Source organism: Mustela nigripes, chromosome 1 (genome assembly GCF_022355385.1).
Source record: "Mustela nigripes isolate SB6536 chromosome 1, MUSNIG.SB6536, whole genome shotgun sequence".
Taxonomy (NCBI): domain Eukaryota; kingdom Metazoa; phylum Chordata; class Mammalia; order Carnivora; family Mustelidae; genus Mustela; species Mustela nigripes.
In genome coordinates, this window is record NC_081557.1 from 50929423 (window position 1) to 50945784 (window position 16362).

Sequence of the window (16362 nt, forward strand, 5' to 3'; positions counted from 1 at the left end):
GTTCTTGCCTGGTTCTATGCCCAGGTAGATTACACAAATATACCCGGTGGCAAAAGCTTAGTAGGCAAGTTCATTGTTGAGAGTGAGGAAGAGATTCTGATTTGGCAAAGATCAGAACAGGAACTGTGGGAGAATGAGGGGCATACCCGAATGAGGAAATATGCTGACCCCAGCATACAAGGCTACTGCTCTCCCACAGCACCCACATCCCTAATGAGGGCATAGAGAAGTCAGATTCACTAGGGTGAATACTTGATCAGCCTGGCACCACTGAATTAATGGAGCACGGAGCTGGATGAGGAATGGAGTGAAGAGCATAGGGAGAGAATACATGGAAGAAAAACCAAATCCTGGGTTCCTCATCTCAGTGAGGGCTGTTACCAAGTGCCCACCGCTGGAGTCAGAAACTGGGGTATTGGGGTACCTGGGTGGCTCAGTTGGTTAAGCATCTGCCTCTGGTTCAGGTCAACCCCTGCATCGGGCTCTCTGCTCAGTGGAGAGCCTGCTCTTACTCTCCCTATGCTGCTCCCCCTGTTTGTTTTCTCTCTCTCTCTATCAAATTAATTAATTAATTAATTAAAAAAAAAAGAAGAAAGAAACTGGAGTATCCTTCTCAATTCTGCCTCAACTTCAATCCATCACCAAAATACATAGGTCCATAGCCTACTCTCTCTTTGGTCCACCCACTTCTTTTTTTTAATTAAGATTTTATTTATTTATTTATTTGAGAGAGAGAGAGAGAACAAGCACAAGCAGGCAGAGGGGCAGAGGGAGAAGAAGAAGCATGCTCCCCGCTGAGCAGAGAGCCTGACTGGGATCATGACCCGAGCCAAAGGCAGACGCTCAAGTGACTGAACCACTCAGGCATCCCAGTCCATCCATGTCTTTTCATCTTCCCTGGTCCCTCTGTTCTGCTCCCCCCAGAACTCTGGTAATTCCATGATTATAGGACAGATCTTTGCATCAGAATCTTTTTACTGTTGGGGAAAAGCTCAAATAGCTTTTAGGGCCAGACAGTAAATGAGTGAAACCACCAGGGACTCTGGCACACTGGAAAGCCCTTTGCTATCTAACAGGGAAGGAGAATGCTGCCATGAGGAAACATGGGCTTGGTATTTTGATAGGTCTTTCTACATTTTTAAGAGAAGCTTAAAATAGTTTTATAACAAAAATTCCTGATTTTTAAATGTAGGCCAACTATTCACATTTAAAATAAAACTGTTCAGAAAAGCTTTTTTTCCCCCTTTTCTTTTTTATTGTATCTATATGACATGATAGGTGTTAGCTGAAACTATTGTGGTCATCATTTCACAATATTTATAAATCAAACCATCATTCTGTATGCGTTAAACTTATACAGTGATGTATGGCAATTATTTCTCAATAAAACTGTTGTTGAGATGTTTCAGAGTGAAGTGTGCTGATGTCTGCCCCTTACATTGAAATGCATCAAAAGATTCACCCTTGGGTGAATAGACAGACGGATAGATATATGATAAGGCAATTATGGCAAAAATGTTAATTGGAGCACCTTGGTGATGCATATATACAATTCTTTCAACTTTTCTGTATGTTTGAATTTTTCAAAATGTAAGGAAAAATAATTTTAAAAAATTTTAAAATTTTGTTATAAACATATAATGTATTATTAGCCCCAGGGGTACAGGTCTATGAATCGCCAGGTTTACACACTTCACAGCACTCACCATAGCACATATCCTCCCCAATGTCCTTAACCCCATCACCCTCTCCTGACCCCCACACCCCAGCAACCCTCAGTTTGTTTTGTGAGATTAAGAGTCTCTTATGGTTTGTCTCCTACTCGATCCCATCTTGTTTCATTTATTATTTTCCTACCCCCCAAACTCCCCACGTTGCATCTCTACTTCCTCATATCAGGGAGATCATATCATAGTTGTCTTTCTCCAATTGACTTAGGAAAAATAAATTTTTTTAAAAAGCTTTTATTTATTTATTTATTTATTTATTTGACAGACAGAGATCACAAGTAGGCAGAGAGGCAGGCAAGAGAGAGGAGGAAGCAGGCTCCCTGCTGAGCAGAGAGCCCGATGCAGGGCTCAATTCCAGGAGGCTGAGACCATGACCTGAGCCTCAGGCAGAGGCTTTAACCAACTGAGCCACCCAGGCGCCCCTAAAAATAATTTTTTAATGGAAAAATAATTGTGAATCCATGAACCACTATTTTGTGACTTCCGTTACATATTTTACTTTATGAAAGGTAGAGATAAATGAGTTCATAATATAAAGGCATAGAACAGTCCCTAGAATATTTAATCAATATTAGATATTAGTATTGCCATCATTTGGAACAGAGGAAATGGATACAGATTAGAAGGGCTGAACCTAAACGAATTTCATTGAGTGCAGAGGGTAGGAACCAGAGTTCCATGCTGTTACTGTGTGAGCTTATACTTGGAATTTCTAGGCTCTCTTGCAGTTCTGAAGTTCCGATTGAGCGTCTCCCTTTCCTATTTCTGCCTATAGGTGTCTCCATTACCCTCCTTTTTTCCTTTAATGCCTTTCTAAAAACTACAATTCCCAGGAGCACGTACAGGCGTCGACGTCGCGCCGTTCTTACTCGTCGCTCGCGCTCTTTATACCTACTTCCGCCCACGAGCTACTTCCTTTTCTTTCCGGGGCGCGCGGCGGCAAGATGGCGGTGCAGATTTCGAAGAAGAGGAAGGTGAGACCCTGGGGCCTTGGTCCGGGGAACTGGCGCCGCGCGGGTCGGGGTTTGTGGAGACGCCGTCGCGAGACTCGCAGCTCCATGCCCTGCTTCGAGAAGCGGCCTCGGCCGCGTGGCATTCCCGCGGGCCGCGGATGGCGGTGGATTGAACGCGGGGCCCGAACCTGGCGACCTCAGTTTGGCGGCGAAAGGGAGTGATTGATCGCTGCCGCTTCTGGGCGAATAGCAGAGATGAACGCCGGGTGTCCCTCCTGCACGGGATGAAGCGCTTGTGAGCATTTCTTGGCCAGCAAATAGCTTCAGTAAACATGTGGTCCTTTGAGAGGTTGAGCCGTTTCCCCTCAGGTCTCACTGTGAGTTTGGGAACGGGAGGTGGCAGCGTACTCATGCTTGCTTCGAGTCGGGTTGCGGCCTTCTGACCCCAGAGAACTCGCTTGGGAAGACTGCTGACGGTTTCTTGCTCCATCTGTACCCCAAGGAAACTGATGGGCTAATGGAGGGAGGAGACCTGGAACAAGCACTTCATCGAATTTCCACTTTTTGCTTTTCCGTGGGCGAGGACGGTGTAAAATCCATATGCATTAGAAATAGGCACCTAACTTGTCATTTTGTGTGGGCGTGATAACGTGTAAATTCACACTTTTACTCGAATTAGGACTTTCCGGCTTTGTAAGACACGCGCACTTTATTGCAGGATAACCTGGCTGGCAGTCTTCAGGTGGTCCAAGTTGTGTCTACAATTGCGACTGCTTACTTAAGTCTATTTTCGTTAGTTAAAAGGGCAGCATCTCTGCCTTAATGAATGAAGGAGTTGTGGATGTGCCATTTGAGGACCGCTTTTTGTTCAGCATGTGTAGGTACATACAGCAAGTCTTAAAAAACCCTTCAATGAAGAGAGGATGACGAGTCTGACTGGAGGTATTATCTTTGCCAGGTGGCCCCTACTCCTTGCTGCGTTCTGTGGCGGTTTTAAGGGCCCTTGGGTTAAAGTAACTTCCAGAGGACGACCTAGAGGCATTTGTCTGAGAAGGGTTGCTACATGAGTGGTGGAACAAGGGTAATAGGGTGATGATGGGTGGTTTTTTCAAGGTGTTGAATGTTGATGAGCGTTGCATTGGCAGAAGGACTAGGCAGGAAAATGACCCTGCGTCCAAGTTCTAATTGTGAATTTTCCCTTTCGGTTAGTTTGTTGCTGATGGCATCTTCAAAGCTGAACTGAACGAGTTCCTCACTCGGGAGCTGGCTGAAGATGGCTACTCCGGGGTTGAGGTCCGAGTGACACCAACCAGGACAGAAATCATTATCTTGGCCACCAGGTGAAAACTCATTTTCTTGGCTATCATCTGTAATGCTGTATATATTAGGATGGTGTATTCTGTAAACTTACAGGGACAGTCAGTGCACTGGCCTTAGCAAATGTAAGTTTTCTTTTTTAAGATTTTTATTTGTTTATTAGAGAGAGCACAAGTGAGGGTGAGGGGACTGAAGGAGAAGCGGATGCCCCATGGAGCAGGGAGCCTGATGCTGGGCTCTATCCCAGGGCCCTGGGATCATGACCTGAGTCACCAGGCTGCCCACAAATGTAAATTTTCTTAACTATTTTAAATCGAACTTTAGTTCTTGTCATCCAAAATTTATAGTTCGTATGTTAGGTAAATGGTACTTGACTACATATATGTAAAAATTTAAAGCCATGTTTGGAATTTTGTAAGAGCTATAAATTGTCTGTGTTTTGTTTTTGTTTTTTTTCCCCAGGACACAGAATGTTCTTGGTGAGAAGGGCCGGAGGATCCGAGAATTAACTGCTGTGGTTCAGAAGAGGTTTGGTTTCCCCGAGGGCAGTGTAGAGGTGAATGATTGTGCCTTGTGCCAGAGATTACTGTGGATTGGTATTTTGTTCAAGTTCTCTTAATAAGCAGTGGGCTTCCTTTGATAGTCCTTTTCTGCTCATTTCTGGTGGTGAAGGGATTTTTTGCTTTCGACTTGGGAATAGTAATGGTACATATGGTGCATTGGCTGCCTCATCAGTTGGTGTTGCTGTAGAAGGAGCTAGGGGTGGAAGGACAATATGGAAAGATTCGGACTATATCACAAAGTGTAGGCTACATGTGGGTAGTGGAAGTGTTCTAGTACTTGAGGGATGCCACAGTGGTACATGCTTGTATGATGAATGAAGTTTTTTTTTATTGAAAACTGTGGGGGAAAATTAACAGGTTTAAGGGTATGCTTTGTTTCTTTCTTACAGCTTTATGCTGAAAAGGTGGCTACAAGAGGTTTGTGTGCTATTGCCCAGGCAGAGTCTCTGCGTTACAAACTCCTAGGAGGCCTTGCTGTGCGGAGGTGAGTGGCCTGAAACTTCTAATGATTATGTTTTAAACAGGGGTCAGTGCTGTAAAGGGAGTACTGCCTTGGTGCTTTGGGAATAGAACAAAACTCCAGGACTAGAAAGGGCATGAGGTAGCTAGATGGGGTCTGGAGCTGGGCCTACTGATGAGATCTCCGTAGGAATTCTTTGTGGAATTTCAGTGTTGTGAAGAAATTGGAATGCTTTGTCTTAGTGTATGAAATTTAGTTGGCACTTCCTGCAGAGCCCTAGGAGGTTTTTCAGCAGGGGAAGGACAGGAGAGCTATGTTTTAGGAAGGTTGACCTGGTGGGGAGGTGGGTAGCAGGAAAGGCTATAGGTAGGGACATACAAGAAAGACTGCCTGTCTGCCTTGAATGCCTACTATACACCACTTAGACCATGGTCCTCAAAAGCTTGGTTCCTGAGCCAGCATCACTGCCATCATCAGAGAACTTGTTAGAAACAAAAATTCGCAGTCTCTATCCACTAAAATGGAAAGTGGAGGTGCGGCCCAACCACTTGATCCAGGTGGTTTTTGTACGCACTGAAGTTTATTTTTTAAGATTTTATTTATTTATTTGACAGCACAAGTAGGCAGAGTGGCCGGGAGAGGGAGAAGCAGGCTCGCTGCTCAGCAGGGCTCGAATGCAAGACCCTGGGACCATAACCTGAGCTTACTGAGCTACCCAGGCGCTTTTTTTAAGTTTTTTATTTATGTGTGCATTGTCAATTCTATAGGCCTTAGAAATACCTTTTTCCAGTGCTCAGTCAAGAGAGCTAGGAGCCTGCTGTAGTAGAGTTTCTAATGAATGTGAATTCCAGAGGTTGAGGAATATATTATAAACCATAAAGGGCCACTCAGTGGCTCGGGTACTTCTGGGTTCTTACTGATTGCCATCCTGATTGTGAAATGTTGTGCTTGCAAAGAAGGAGTGGACAATCTATGCTTGAGTTTTACCACCCCCAGCATTTAATTGCCAGTTTAGGGGCACATAGGTGACTCGATCGGTTAAGTGTCCAACTTTTGGGTTTGGTTTAGGTTATGATCTAAGGGTCATGAGGTTGAGACCCATGTCCAGTTCTGTGCTAAGTGTGGGGCCTGCTTAAGTCAATTTTTTTTTTTAAGATTTTATGTATTTATTTGACAGAGAGAGATCACAAGTAGGCAGAGAAGCAGGCAGAGAGAGAGAGGAGGAAGCAGGCTCCCTGCTGAGCAGACAGCCCGATGTGGGGCTTGATCCCAGGACCCTGAGATCCTGACCTGAGCCGAAGGCAGAGGCTTCAACCCACTGAGCCACCCAGGCGCCCCAAAAAGAGTCAATTCTTGAGTCTATAGTTGCCTGTTTATTGGCCTGCTGTGAGGACTCGACTTCATAGGTGTTTTTGTTTTATTTTAATCTTGTTGAGGTGACTCTAATGTGGATCCAAGGCTGGGAAACACTTGGTTAGAAGGAATTGGCTTATATTCCCTAAGGAATCTGCTTAAGATGTGCGATAGGACTGAAAGAGAATTGACAGGCTCTGGTCAAATTCATTCCGTATTAAAGGAACATGGAAAATAGTGCATACTAGTGAGTCTCGTGTTCATGCTCTTTTTAACATGGTGGTGTGGGATAGGATCGAACAGTCTTGTCTTCTGTGATAACATGTGGATATCTGTCTTGTTCTCCCAAAGGGCCTGCTATGGTGTGCTGCGGTTCATCATGGAGAGTGGGGCCAAAGGCTGTGAGGTCGTGGTATCTGGGAAACTCAGAGGACAGAGGGCTAAATCCATGAAGTTTGTGGATGGCCTGATGATTCACAGTGGGGACCCTGTTAACTACTACGTTGACACGGCTGTGCGCCATGTGCTGCTCAGACAGGGTGAGCAGCTGGGAGTGCTGCAGGCAAAGAGCCTTCAGCATATGGTTGTGATTTTTTTGTGCATACTTCAGTGCTGGGAAATTCATTTTGGAGAAGTGGAGCATGTTTATACTCCACTTGGGTTTATTGATGAGCTGTGTAAGAACTGTATTGCTGAGATAGGTCAGATCTGAGAGTTGGTTTGCTCTTGTCTCAGCCACCTGTGTACCCTTCAGTGATGACACGATGACGAGTCAGAAAGGTCACATCCTGCTCTTGGTCCTTGTCAGTGCCACGTTCTGTGGTGCTGTGCATGTGTTCCTTTTGCAAAAGTGTCCTGTTCATTGATTGATTAGAGGCATTTGTCTGAGAAGGGACCAGACTCGGGTGCTTGAAGAACCTACTCCTGTCTTCTTTCTGCCCTGTCTTACGGTGGGACTGGGGCAACCACAGCTAGATACTAATTATGGCATCTTCTAGGTGTGCTGGGCATCAAAGTGAAGATCATGCTTCCTTGGGACCCAAGTGGTAAGATTGGCCCTAAGAAGCCCCTGCCGGATCATGTGAGCATTGTGGAACCCAAAGATGAGATACTGCCCACCACCCCCATCTCGGAACAGAAAGGTGGGAAGCCAGAGCCTCCTGCAATGCCACAGCCAGTACCCACAGCATAACAGGTGTGTCTCTAGGGGCCTTTTGGTGTGGAGTAGGACCCTCTTGTCTTCCTGCTACTAGTGTGTCCCATACTGCGCTAAGCACTAATACATAAACTCGGACTGTACTTTCTTGACGCTTCACAATGCAGGCTGGAGTGGGGGTCCCATTTAACCACGTATTCTGTAGGGGAGGGGTATACCTTGGTCTCCTAAGAAGTTCCTGTGTTTATCACTGAGTTTGAAACAAGGTGTTTCCTCTTACTTGCTTAAAATCAAGCACTCTTGTTAGTTACCTGTTCTTCAGCAGCCTCTTAAGCAGTTGAAACAGTAACACCAAGCCTCTTCTAAGCCTAGTACCTTTTGTTTGTTTCTGGGTGTTTTGTGTGTGTATATTCTTCATGCACATCCTAAGTGGGACATGGAAGAACCAGTATTCAGGTGAAAATTCTGTTTTTACTGTTGTGCTTTATTTGGTTTCAGGGTCTCTCCGGCAGCTGGATCTGGAGACTGGATTTCAGTCCGCAAAGACCTTTAATAAAATCTTTGAGAAAGATATATGGCGTGAATAGACTGTATGTCCTCTTTTTGGTCTGAGAATTTTTTTGCCCCAAGGGAACATTACTTGATTGATTTTTCAGGGCTCTCTGGCTCACTTTCCCTGCAATTCTTGGTTTCAGCTGTGCTTGTGAGGCAGGAGCTGCAACAGGAGGACCCAAACAGAGCTAACCAGAGTAATATCCTATAAATCTGGTGAAAGTGAAGGCTGATTGCTAAGAGGACAGCACCGATGAGTTGACCTTCAGTTTGGCATTATAGGTTTAGAAGAGGGGTGTGTGTGTGTGTGTATATACACACACACACATTTTTTTTTTTTAAGATTTTATCCATTTATTTGACAGATCACAAGTAGGCAGAGTGGGGGCAGCAGGCTCCCTGCTGAACAGAGATGGGATCATGACCTGAGTTGAAGGCAGAGGCTTTAACCCGTTGAGCCACCCAGGTGCCCCAAGAGGGATATATTTGTGTGTGTATTTTTCAAGATTTTATTTATTTATTTATTTATTTGACAGAAGTGGGGAACACAAGCAGGGGGAGTGGGAGAGGGAAAAGCAGGCTTCCTGCTGAGCAGGGAGTGTGATTCCATCCCAGGACCCTGGGATTAGGACCTGAGCTGAAGGCCGATGGTTAACTGACTGAGCCACCCAGGTTCCCCAGGGATATATTTAAGATGGTTTTCTTTTGGGGACCTGGGTGGCTCAGTGGGTTGAAGCCTCTGCCTTCGGCTCAGGTCATGATCCCAGGGTCCTGGGATCAAGCCCCACATTGGGCTCTGCTCAGCAGGGAGCCTGCTTCCTCCTGCCTCTCTGCCTATTTGTGATCTCTGTCAAATAAATAAATAAAATCTTTTTTTTTTTAAGATGGTTTTCTTTTCCTGATGCATAAGGAGATTTTAAGATTCATTTATCAGAGCATGGACGAGGAGCAACAGGCTGAAGGAGAAGCAGGCTCCATGCCAAGCAAGGAGCCCAAGGTGGGACTCTCCCCCCCACCCTAGCATTACGACCTGAGCTGAAGGCAGGCACTTAACTGGGCCACCCAGGTGCCCATAAGGAAATCTTAACTGCACATAGAAAATAAATACAGTGTCCATTATATTTTAGGTCATTCTATACTATAGGTAGATTTTACATAATTCTCCATTTCAACCTGAGCATCTTTGAAGTGTAAAGGGGATTTGCTTTTGCTTCTGAAGAGCCTGAAATAAGTAGATTTTCCTAAGCAGTGTATAGCTCTTCTGTCCTCTTAGCCATTATACTCCAGGAAAGTGTAAAGAACATTTACATTGTGTATAGTTTGTCATATTTGAAGTGTTCTATATTGATAGCTATAAGAAATTGGAGTGCCTGGGTGGCTCAGTTGTTAAGCCTCTGTCCCTTCGGCCTGAAGCATCGGGGGTCCCTGCTCAGCAGGAAGCCTACTTCTCTCATTCCCCCTGCTTGTATTCCCTCTCTTGCTGTATCTCTGTCAAATAAAATCTTAAAAAAAAAAAGAAAAGAAAAGAAATTGGGTCCTCCTGGTTTCTTCAGGTGAAACTAGTGTGGAACAAAGCGGCATGAAAATCCTACATGACTATATAGGGATTAAGTTCCATCAGGAACTTAATCAGGTTATAAGATTGTTTAAAAACTGGAAGTTTGTTGGGATTCAGAAGTGCTGTTAATGTCCCCACCAGGGGGTGCTGTAGCAGGACGGAGGCACCAAAGTAACGAGCTTGGGGAAGGAAAGTAAAACTAACTGAATTGCATGGACCTGCAGAATACTATGCTAGTTAGTGTGCACATGTAAAGTTCGAGTTTTCAACATGAACACCCCTGGATAGCCATTACTCAGGTAAAGAAAGGAGAGGCTTTGAGGTATTTTTTTTTAACCATTTCAAGAAACCATGTGAAATAAGTGCATAACTTAGGTAAGCACTGACTACAGCCCATGAAGAAATGCAGGTTACCTTAAAGGATGTTACCATCCCCCCTTGGGCTTAAGTGAGTTTTTCCACTGCCTCCTATCCTTTTAAAGTTCAAAATTCCAGGTGTGAATATCTGACTGGCTAGCCCTGTGTACTACCCAGCTGCCTGAGGTGGGGAGAAGGATAGCTCCTTTGGTTTCCATAGTAGAGGTGGGCCCAGACTTGCACATTGCACAGAACCCCCTGGTGGGAATCTGGCTGATGGCAACATGGAAGCAAATGACATCCTTTCATGGACTTGTCACCAAAAGTTTGCTGTCAAGCTCTTAAGAGTTAAGTTTAGTCATTAGGGTTCCTGGCACCAGGACAGGGGCTTCAAGCAGAAACTGGTAGATTAACTTGTCCATCAGGACAGGGGCTTCAAGCAGAAACTGGTAGATTAACTTGTCCATCAGGCAAAGAGAGAATAGCTGCTGGAATGAGAGAACTTGGAAATAGGCCCACCGGGCAAGCAAGGGTCCAGAACCAATGGCTAGCACTGTTAAGATGGAGAACCAGGAGAAGTACAGAAACTGGTGGCATCAGAGGACAATGGGCGGAGGGTGTCTTGGACATGGGGGTCTGCCTCTAGACAGAATCTTCCTTCTGGAGTCCACAGCAGGGTGATCATGTGGGATCTGCTCCTCCCCTCCAAGTCAGCCAACCCTCTAGCTGGGAAATTAGCCAAAGACTATGGGAATGTTCAAGCTTGGTAGGATGGAGGATGCTTTTCTCTGCAGAGTGCTTTGAAAAGGAGACTTCAGAGGTGGTGGGGAGAAGCAAGGCTTTGCATTCAGACCTGGGTTCAAATGTGACAGCAGCACTGATCTACTGAGGGTGAATCTTTCCAGTCCTCAGTATCTTACAGGGCTGTTGGAAGAAGACCTAACCGTCAATACCTGTCTGTAGTGTTCATCATCTAGTGTGTTCTCTCTGGAGACAGTTAAGAGCCCAGGCTTTCCAGCCAGACTCTGCGCTCAAAACCAGGTTCACAACTTAGCAGTATGAGCATGGGGACATCAGAGAGTTAACATCTCTGAGCCTTTGCTCATCTGCCTCTGATTTCATAGCACAGTGCCTGACCCATTAGAGGTCCTCAGTAAATGTGAGATGTTGTTACCGTTGAGTACTTAAGCATATTCTCTTGGGAATGAATAGCTTAACTTCATGGTATTGGGTTCTACCCAGCCTAATTGTAAGGGCTCTGACCATAGAAACTGTGCTTTCTACTTCTGGGGTTAAGTCGGCATTGCTGGTCAGGTCTCACTGCCACATACATAGGTGGTGAATTTGGCCTTTTACCATGCCATATTCCACCTAGTGAATGTTTGTGAGCTCCAGTGTTGGCTATGTATAGATATAGCTGCTTCATGTTAGGGCTTGCCAACACCAGGGCAGGAAAGCATACAGGTATCTTTGAAGGTCAACATTTTCAACCTCTAAAGACAGTTTTTCTTACTATTTTTTTTTTCTTCTTCAGGAACATGAGATTTTGATGTTATTTTATCTATGAAACAAACCATTTCCCTATTGTTATTGATCAAAACTACATTTTTTTTTTAAGCTTTTATTTATGTATTTGACAGATCACAAGTAGGCAGAGAGGCAGGCAGAGAGGAGGAGCAGGCTCCCCACCCAGCAGAGAGCCCCATGTGGGGCTCAATCCCAGGACCCTGAGATCATGACCGGAGCTGAAGGCGGAGGCTTAACCCACTGAGCCACCCAGGTGCCCCAGCTCTGAAATTCAAATGAGACCACGCCTTTGCTGCTCATTCCTGTGTTGTACTAGCAGTGCGGCCATACAAGTACAGCTGGGACTTTGTCTACTGATTGGGGAGTGCTGCTACTATGGGTTCATCCCCCTGGCCCAGTCCCATCCCCCTGGCCAGGGACTGCCCTCATGATTGGCCTGCTCCTGCTGGTCCTTTGTGAGGTGAGCCAGAGGAGCTGGACTTTTTGAATCCCAAACTGCCAAGAGAGGATAGGGCTCCACTGGCCTTTAATTAAGAATATTTTTGCTTTTTAGGGGGAGGAGAGGGAGAGCACAGACCCAGCAAGAGGGCCTCTTTCCCTTCAGGGATCAGAGACCAGAGGTAATGGGTCTTTGCTCAATGGTTTTCCCTTAGGACAACAGGAAAAATAGCCATTGCTATTTACCATTTGAGTCTAATAGACACCCTACCTTTTTTTTTTTTTTTTAAGATTTTATTTATTTGACAGACACAGCAAGAGAGGGAACACAAACAGGGGGAGTAGGAGACGGAGAAGCAGGCTTCCTGCCGAGCAGGTAGCCTGATGTGGGCCATGATCCCAGGACCCTGGGATCGTGACCTGAGCCAAAGGTAGACGCTTAACGACAGCCACCCAGGTGTCCCAAGACACCCTACCTTTTAAGTCACTTTACAGATAATTTACATAAGGAAGAATAAAGGGAAAGTGGAAAACCATTTTATAAATTTTTACAAGTATTCAAACAAGTATTTAAAATTACTAAAATTTGGGGACACCTGGGAGGCTCAGTCTGTTAAGCAACTGCCTTCAACTCAGGTCATGATCCCAGTGTCCTGGGATCGGGGCCCACATCAGGCTACCTGCTCGGCAGTGAGCCTGCTTCTCCCTCTCCTGCTCCCCCTGCTTGCGGCACTTTCTCTGTGTCAGATAAATACATAAAATCTTAAAAATACTAAAATTTCAGCAAGAAATAACAGCACCATTCTGAATATATTAAAAAACATTGAATTATCCCCTCCAAATGGGTGGGTTTTATGGGATATTAGTTATATTTCAATAGAACTGTGATTCATATAGTCATGAAAATAAATACTTGTGTATATAATTCATATATATATGAATTAAAGCAGCAAGCATTTTCATATTTTCCTTGCCTGGAAGACATATTTGCCCCCAAAGCACACCATCCCTTGAATGCTGTTAAATGCTCATCAGCCAACATGTGTGAAGCTGGCATGTATGCATCTTATAACTACTGATCCCAGATTCCAAATATATCTCTAGTAGGCTCTAGCTTACTGCTTCTGGGTTTTTGGTTTTGTTTAGTTTTGCACTTGTATTGTCAACATGGAATACTTCAAAAATTTTTGATGGCTCATAATATTGAAGAGGGGACAGTCATTTTCTTTGCTCCATAATTTTAAAACATCTTTAATTTTCGGTGTATAAGGATCAATTTGACCAATCTAATGAATTTTTAAAAATATCTACAGTATCTGTTTCCCTACAGTCACCTTCGTACACAACTACCTCAGCATGTAACAAACTATATCAAGTAAATTTGGGGGCATAGGCATCCTAAAAGATGAATACTGAATACTATACAAAACAGAATGGTACAGGTCTTTGTCAAAAGATATTATGTGGGGGGCGCCTAGGTGGCTCAGTGGGTTAAGCCTCTGCCTTTGGCTCAGGTCATGATCTCAGGGTCCTGGGATGGAGCCCTGCATTGTGCTCTCTGCTCCGCAGGGAGCCTGCTTCCTTCTCTCTGTCTGCTTCTCTGCCTACTTGTGATCTCCATTTGTCAAATAAATAAATAAAATCTTTAAAAAAAAATTCACGTAGGAAAGATTTTATTTATATGAGCAATTTCCCCATTCTCAGAGACTAGAGTACTACCATTGTCTCTGCATTCATTTTCTGATTTTCATTTTCTGATTTCATTCATTTTCTGATTAAGTGTGAAAGAACTTCTGCTTCTCTTTTGTCATTATGGGTGGAAATGAAAAACCCTGAATTCTTAGCCAACATCTCTGGACTTCTTGTACCTTCTTGAAAGATGATCTGTAGTACTTAAGGGAAGTTCGGTATGGAAACTGAAGGACGATGTGATGGCAATACCATCCTTCCATTTTATCATCGTGATCTTCTTTGGTAATCACTGATGAGTAACATGAAATAATTTGTAGGATGATGAAATAGCAAAGCTTTTCAAGATACAGGAAAAATAAATTCATCATGATCTCATAATGTATTTTAGATTTATAAAAGAATCTAATGAATCCATAAGAGTTTTATGTCTTTGGAAGGTAAATAAATTTCTCATTGTTTTTTAGAAGACTGCTAAAAATAACAGTCATAAAACATCAATCCTTACAAATAGAACTTCTTAAAAATGAAACTCAAAAACTAAATTTGGGGGGCGCCTGGGTGGCTCAGTGGGTTAAAGCCTCTGCCTTCAGCTCAGGTCATGATCCCAGGGTCCTGGGATCGAGCCCCGCATCGGGTTCTCTGCTTGGCAGGGAGCCTGCTTCCTCCTCTCCCTCTGCCTGCTTCTCTGCCTACTTGTGATCTCTGTCTGTCAAATAAATAAAATCTTAAAAAAAACAAAACTAAATTTGGGTCCAGTGGCTTCTGATGGCATACAGAGAGTTAAGAGTGTTCTCAGCTGGGGAGAGTATAGCAAACCCCTGTAGCTAAGGAGTCATATACTCAGAACTTGTGGTCTGGTTTCCTGTTGTGTAGTGACGTCCCTCTTGTTCAGCAGGCAGCCCAGTTGTGGGGAGGAGCAGTGGGCTAGAAGCCAGGGAGGCCCTCCATATATGGTCTTGGTCAAACCCACCGTCCTAGGAAATTAGGACACATGGGTGTGTATCTTTGTATTGTGTTCTGTGAGCCTCACTCACGAGGGAGATGAACGATGGTTCCCCCTCATCCAGCTGGAGGCCCCTAAGGGCAGGGACCAAATCACATGAGGCTGGGATTTCCCAGGGTGGAGATGATGTCAGTAGTCCCCCGACCCCTTTACCCGTGGCTTCACTTTCTGCAATTTCAGTTACCTGACATCAGCCTCATTCTGCAAGCAGACCATCCTCCTTGTGACTTGGTTCAGATCAGTAGCAGCCTAATGCTACATCATGATGTCTGTGTCATTCACCTCATTTCATCTCATCCTGTAGGCATTTTATCAACTCACATCATTGCAAGAAGGGTAAGTATAGTACAAAAAGGTATTTTGAGGGAGCCCACATTCACATAACTTTTATTATAGTATGTTATAATTTTTATAATTGTTTTAATCTATTATTACTGTGCCTAATTTATAAATTAAACTTTATCCTATGGATGTATGTATATGTAGGAAAAACAGTGTGTGTGCAGGGTTTGCTACCGTCTGTGATTTCAGGCATATGCTGGGGTTCTTGGGATGTATCCCCCACAGATAAGGGAGGACTGCCATATTTTCTATTTCTAAATAACTCATGTGCCACCCTCAAGACTGTTTTCTCAGATTAGCTTTCTCAGATCAGCAGAGCCTTGGTGAGGCCACATGGAGAGAGCAGGCTTTGGAGGTAGCTGGACCCAGGGTGGAATCCTGGCTCTGCCACCACTCACCAGACCAGTGACATTAGTAGGCAAATCACTTCACAGCTCTGAGTCTCTGTTTCCTCATTGGTAAGTGGGGCAATAGTATCTACCTTACCTTCTATAAAATAGAAATCCAGGAAACTGGTATAGCATACTGAGGTGGGAGTGAGGTGGGCTCCTGTTCTGGGCATTGGGGGATAGAAAAATCAAGCTGATACCTTTCCTGCCTCAAGAAGCATTCTATGGGTATGTCAGGGAAGACTAGAGATGTCATATATAAAGGCCTGGCCATATGTCTGGTGGAAAAGGGGCAGATAGATAAGGAAGGGCATAAGGAGAGAGTAGTCAGCTCTGGAGTGGAGGGTGTTGGATCTGCCCAGGCAGAGAGAATAGGAAAGGGCATTGGTACTTGGATGGGATAGCATGAATGGTCATTGTTGGGGAAATGGGGTGGTCTACTTGGCATACAGGAAGTGCCCAGTCCAGGTGAGGGGCCCATGTTCTCAAATCTTACCCTGAATTTGCCCCTGCCTTTTCCATTCAGGCTTTTGTTTAGGTGGTCAAACAATACAGCACCTTTTTTGCTTTGTCTTGGGCGTTATCCCTGCGGTGGGGATAGGCAGGCTCTGAGGGTCTGGGCCTCCCCACCACACCCCTCCTCTCCACTCCCCTCCCCTCTGCCATTATCAGCTGTGTCCAGATGGTCACAGGCTCCCTAATCTGAGATAATCAGAGGGTAGCAGCTCAGCTGGGACCCAGGCCTTTGTCCTGGGCTGTGATGGGCCAGCCCCAGCTGGAGAGACCCCACAGATAGGGCCCTGGGGCTTCGGAAGACAGGGAGGGGCATGGGGCTGGCCCTGTCCTGGAGGGGATGCAAGGAGCAGATGATAGCTCTTCAAAAGGCAGTCTGAGTGCACATGATGGCGAGCTGCAGATGGGACCTGGCCAGCTCCTCTGGGCCTCAGAAACACAGGCATAGGACCTGAACCG

The 16362-nt window shown here is 44.9% G+C and overlaps 1 protein-coding gene and 2 non-coding genes across 3 annotated transcripts; all 3 read left to right on the plus strand.

The window, feature by feature from the left end:
* The first annotated feature begins 2626 nt into the window (after window positions 1-2626).
* On the plus strand, window positions 2627-8105 carry RPS3 (ribosomal protein S3). Its single transcript, XM_059411002.1, has 7 exons — window positions 2627-2704; window positions 3893-4023; window positions 4463-4556; window positions 4953-5047; window positions 6728-6915; window positions 7375-7571; window positions 8031-8105. The coding sequence occupies exons 1-6, from the start codon at window positions 2675-2677 to the stop codon at window positions 7566-7568; spliced, it is 732 nt and encodes a 243-aa protein (XP_059266985.1). The 5' UTR covers window positions 2627-2674; the 3' UTR covers window positions 7569-7571; window positions 8031-8105.
* LOC132009494 (small nucleolar RNA SNORD15) lies at window positions 3591-3738 on the plus strand. Its single transcript, XR_009401964.1, has one exon. It is a non-coding gene; the product is annotated as a small nucleolar RNA SNORD15 (small nucleolar RNA).
* On the plus strand, window positions 7125-7269 carry LOC132009493 (small nucleolar RNA SNORD15). The gene has a single exon (XR_009401963.1). It is a non-coding gene; the product is annotated as a small nucleolar RNA SNORD15 (small nucleolar RNA).
* Window positions 8106-16362: the final 8257 nt, after the last annotated feature.

Bases quoted from the DNA above. Each gene is read 5' to 3' on its own strand.
- RPS3 (XM_059411002.1), top strand. From the start codon at position 2,675: ATGGCGGTGCAGATTTCGAAGAAGAGGAAG. The intron at 2,705-3,892 runs GTGAGACCCTGG...CCTTTCGGTTAG, and splicing joins AGATTTCGAAGAAGAGGAAG to TTTGTTGCTGATGGCATCTT. The intron at 4,557-4,952 runs GTGAATGATTGT...TCTTTCTTACAG, and splicing joins TCCCCGAGGGCAGTGTAGAG to CTTTATGCTGAAAAGGTGGC.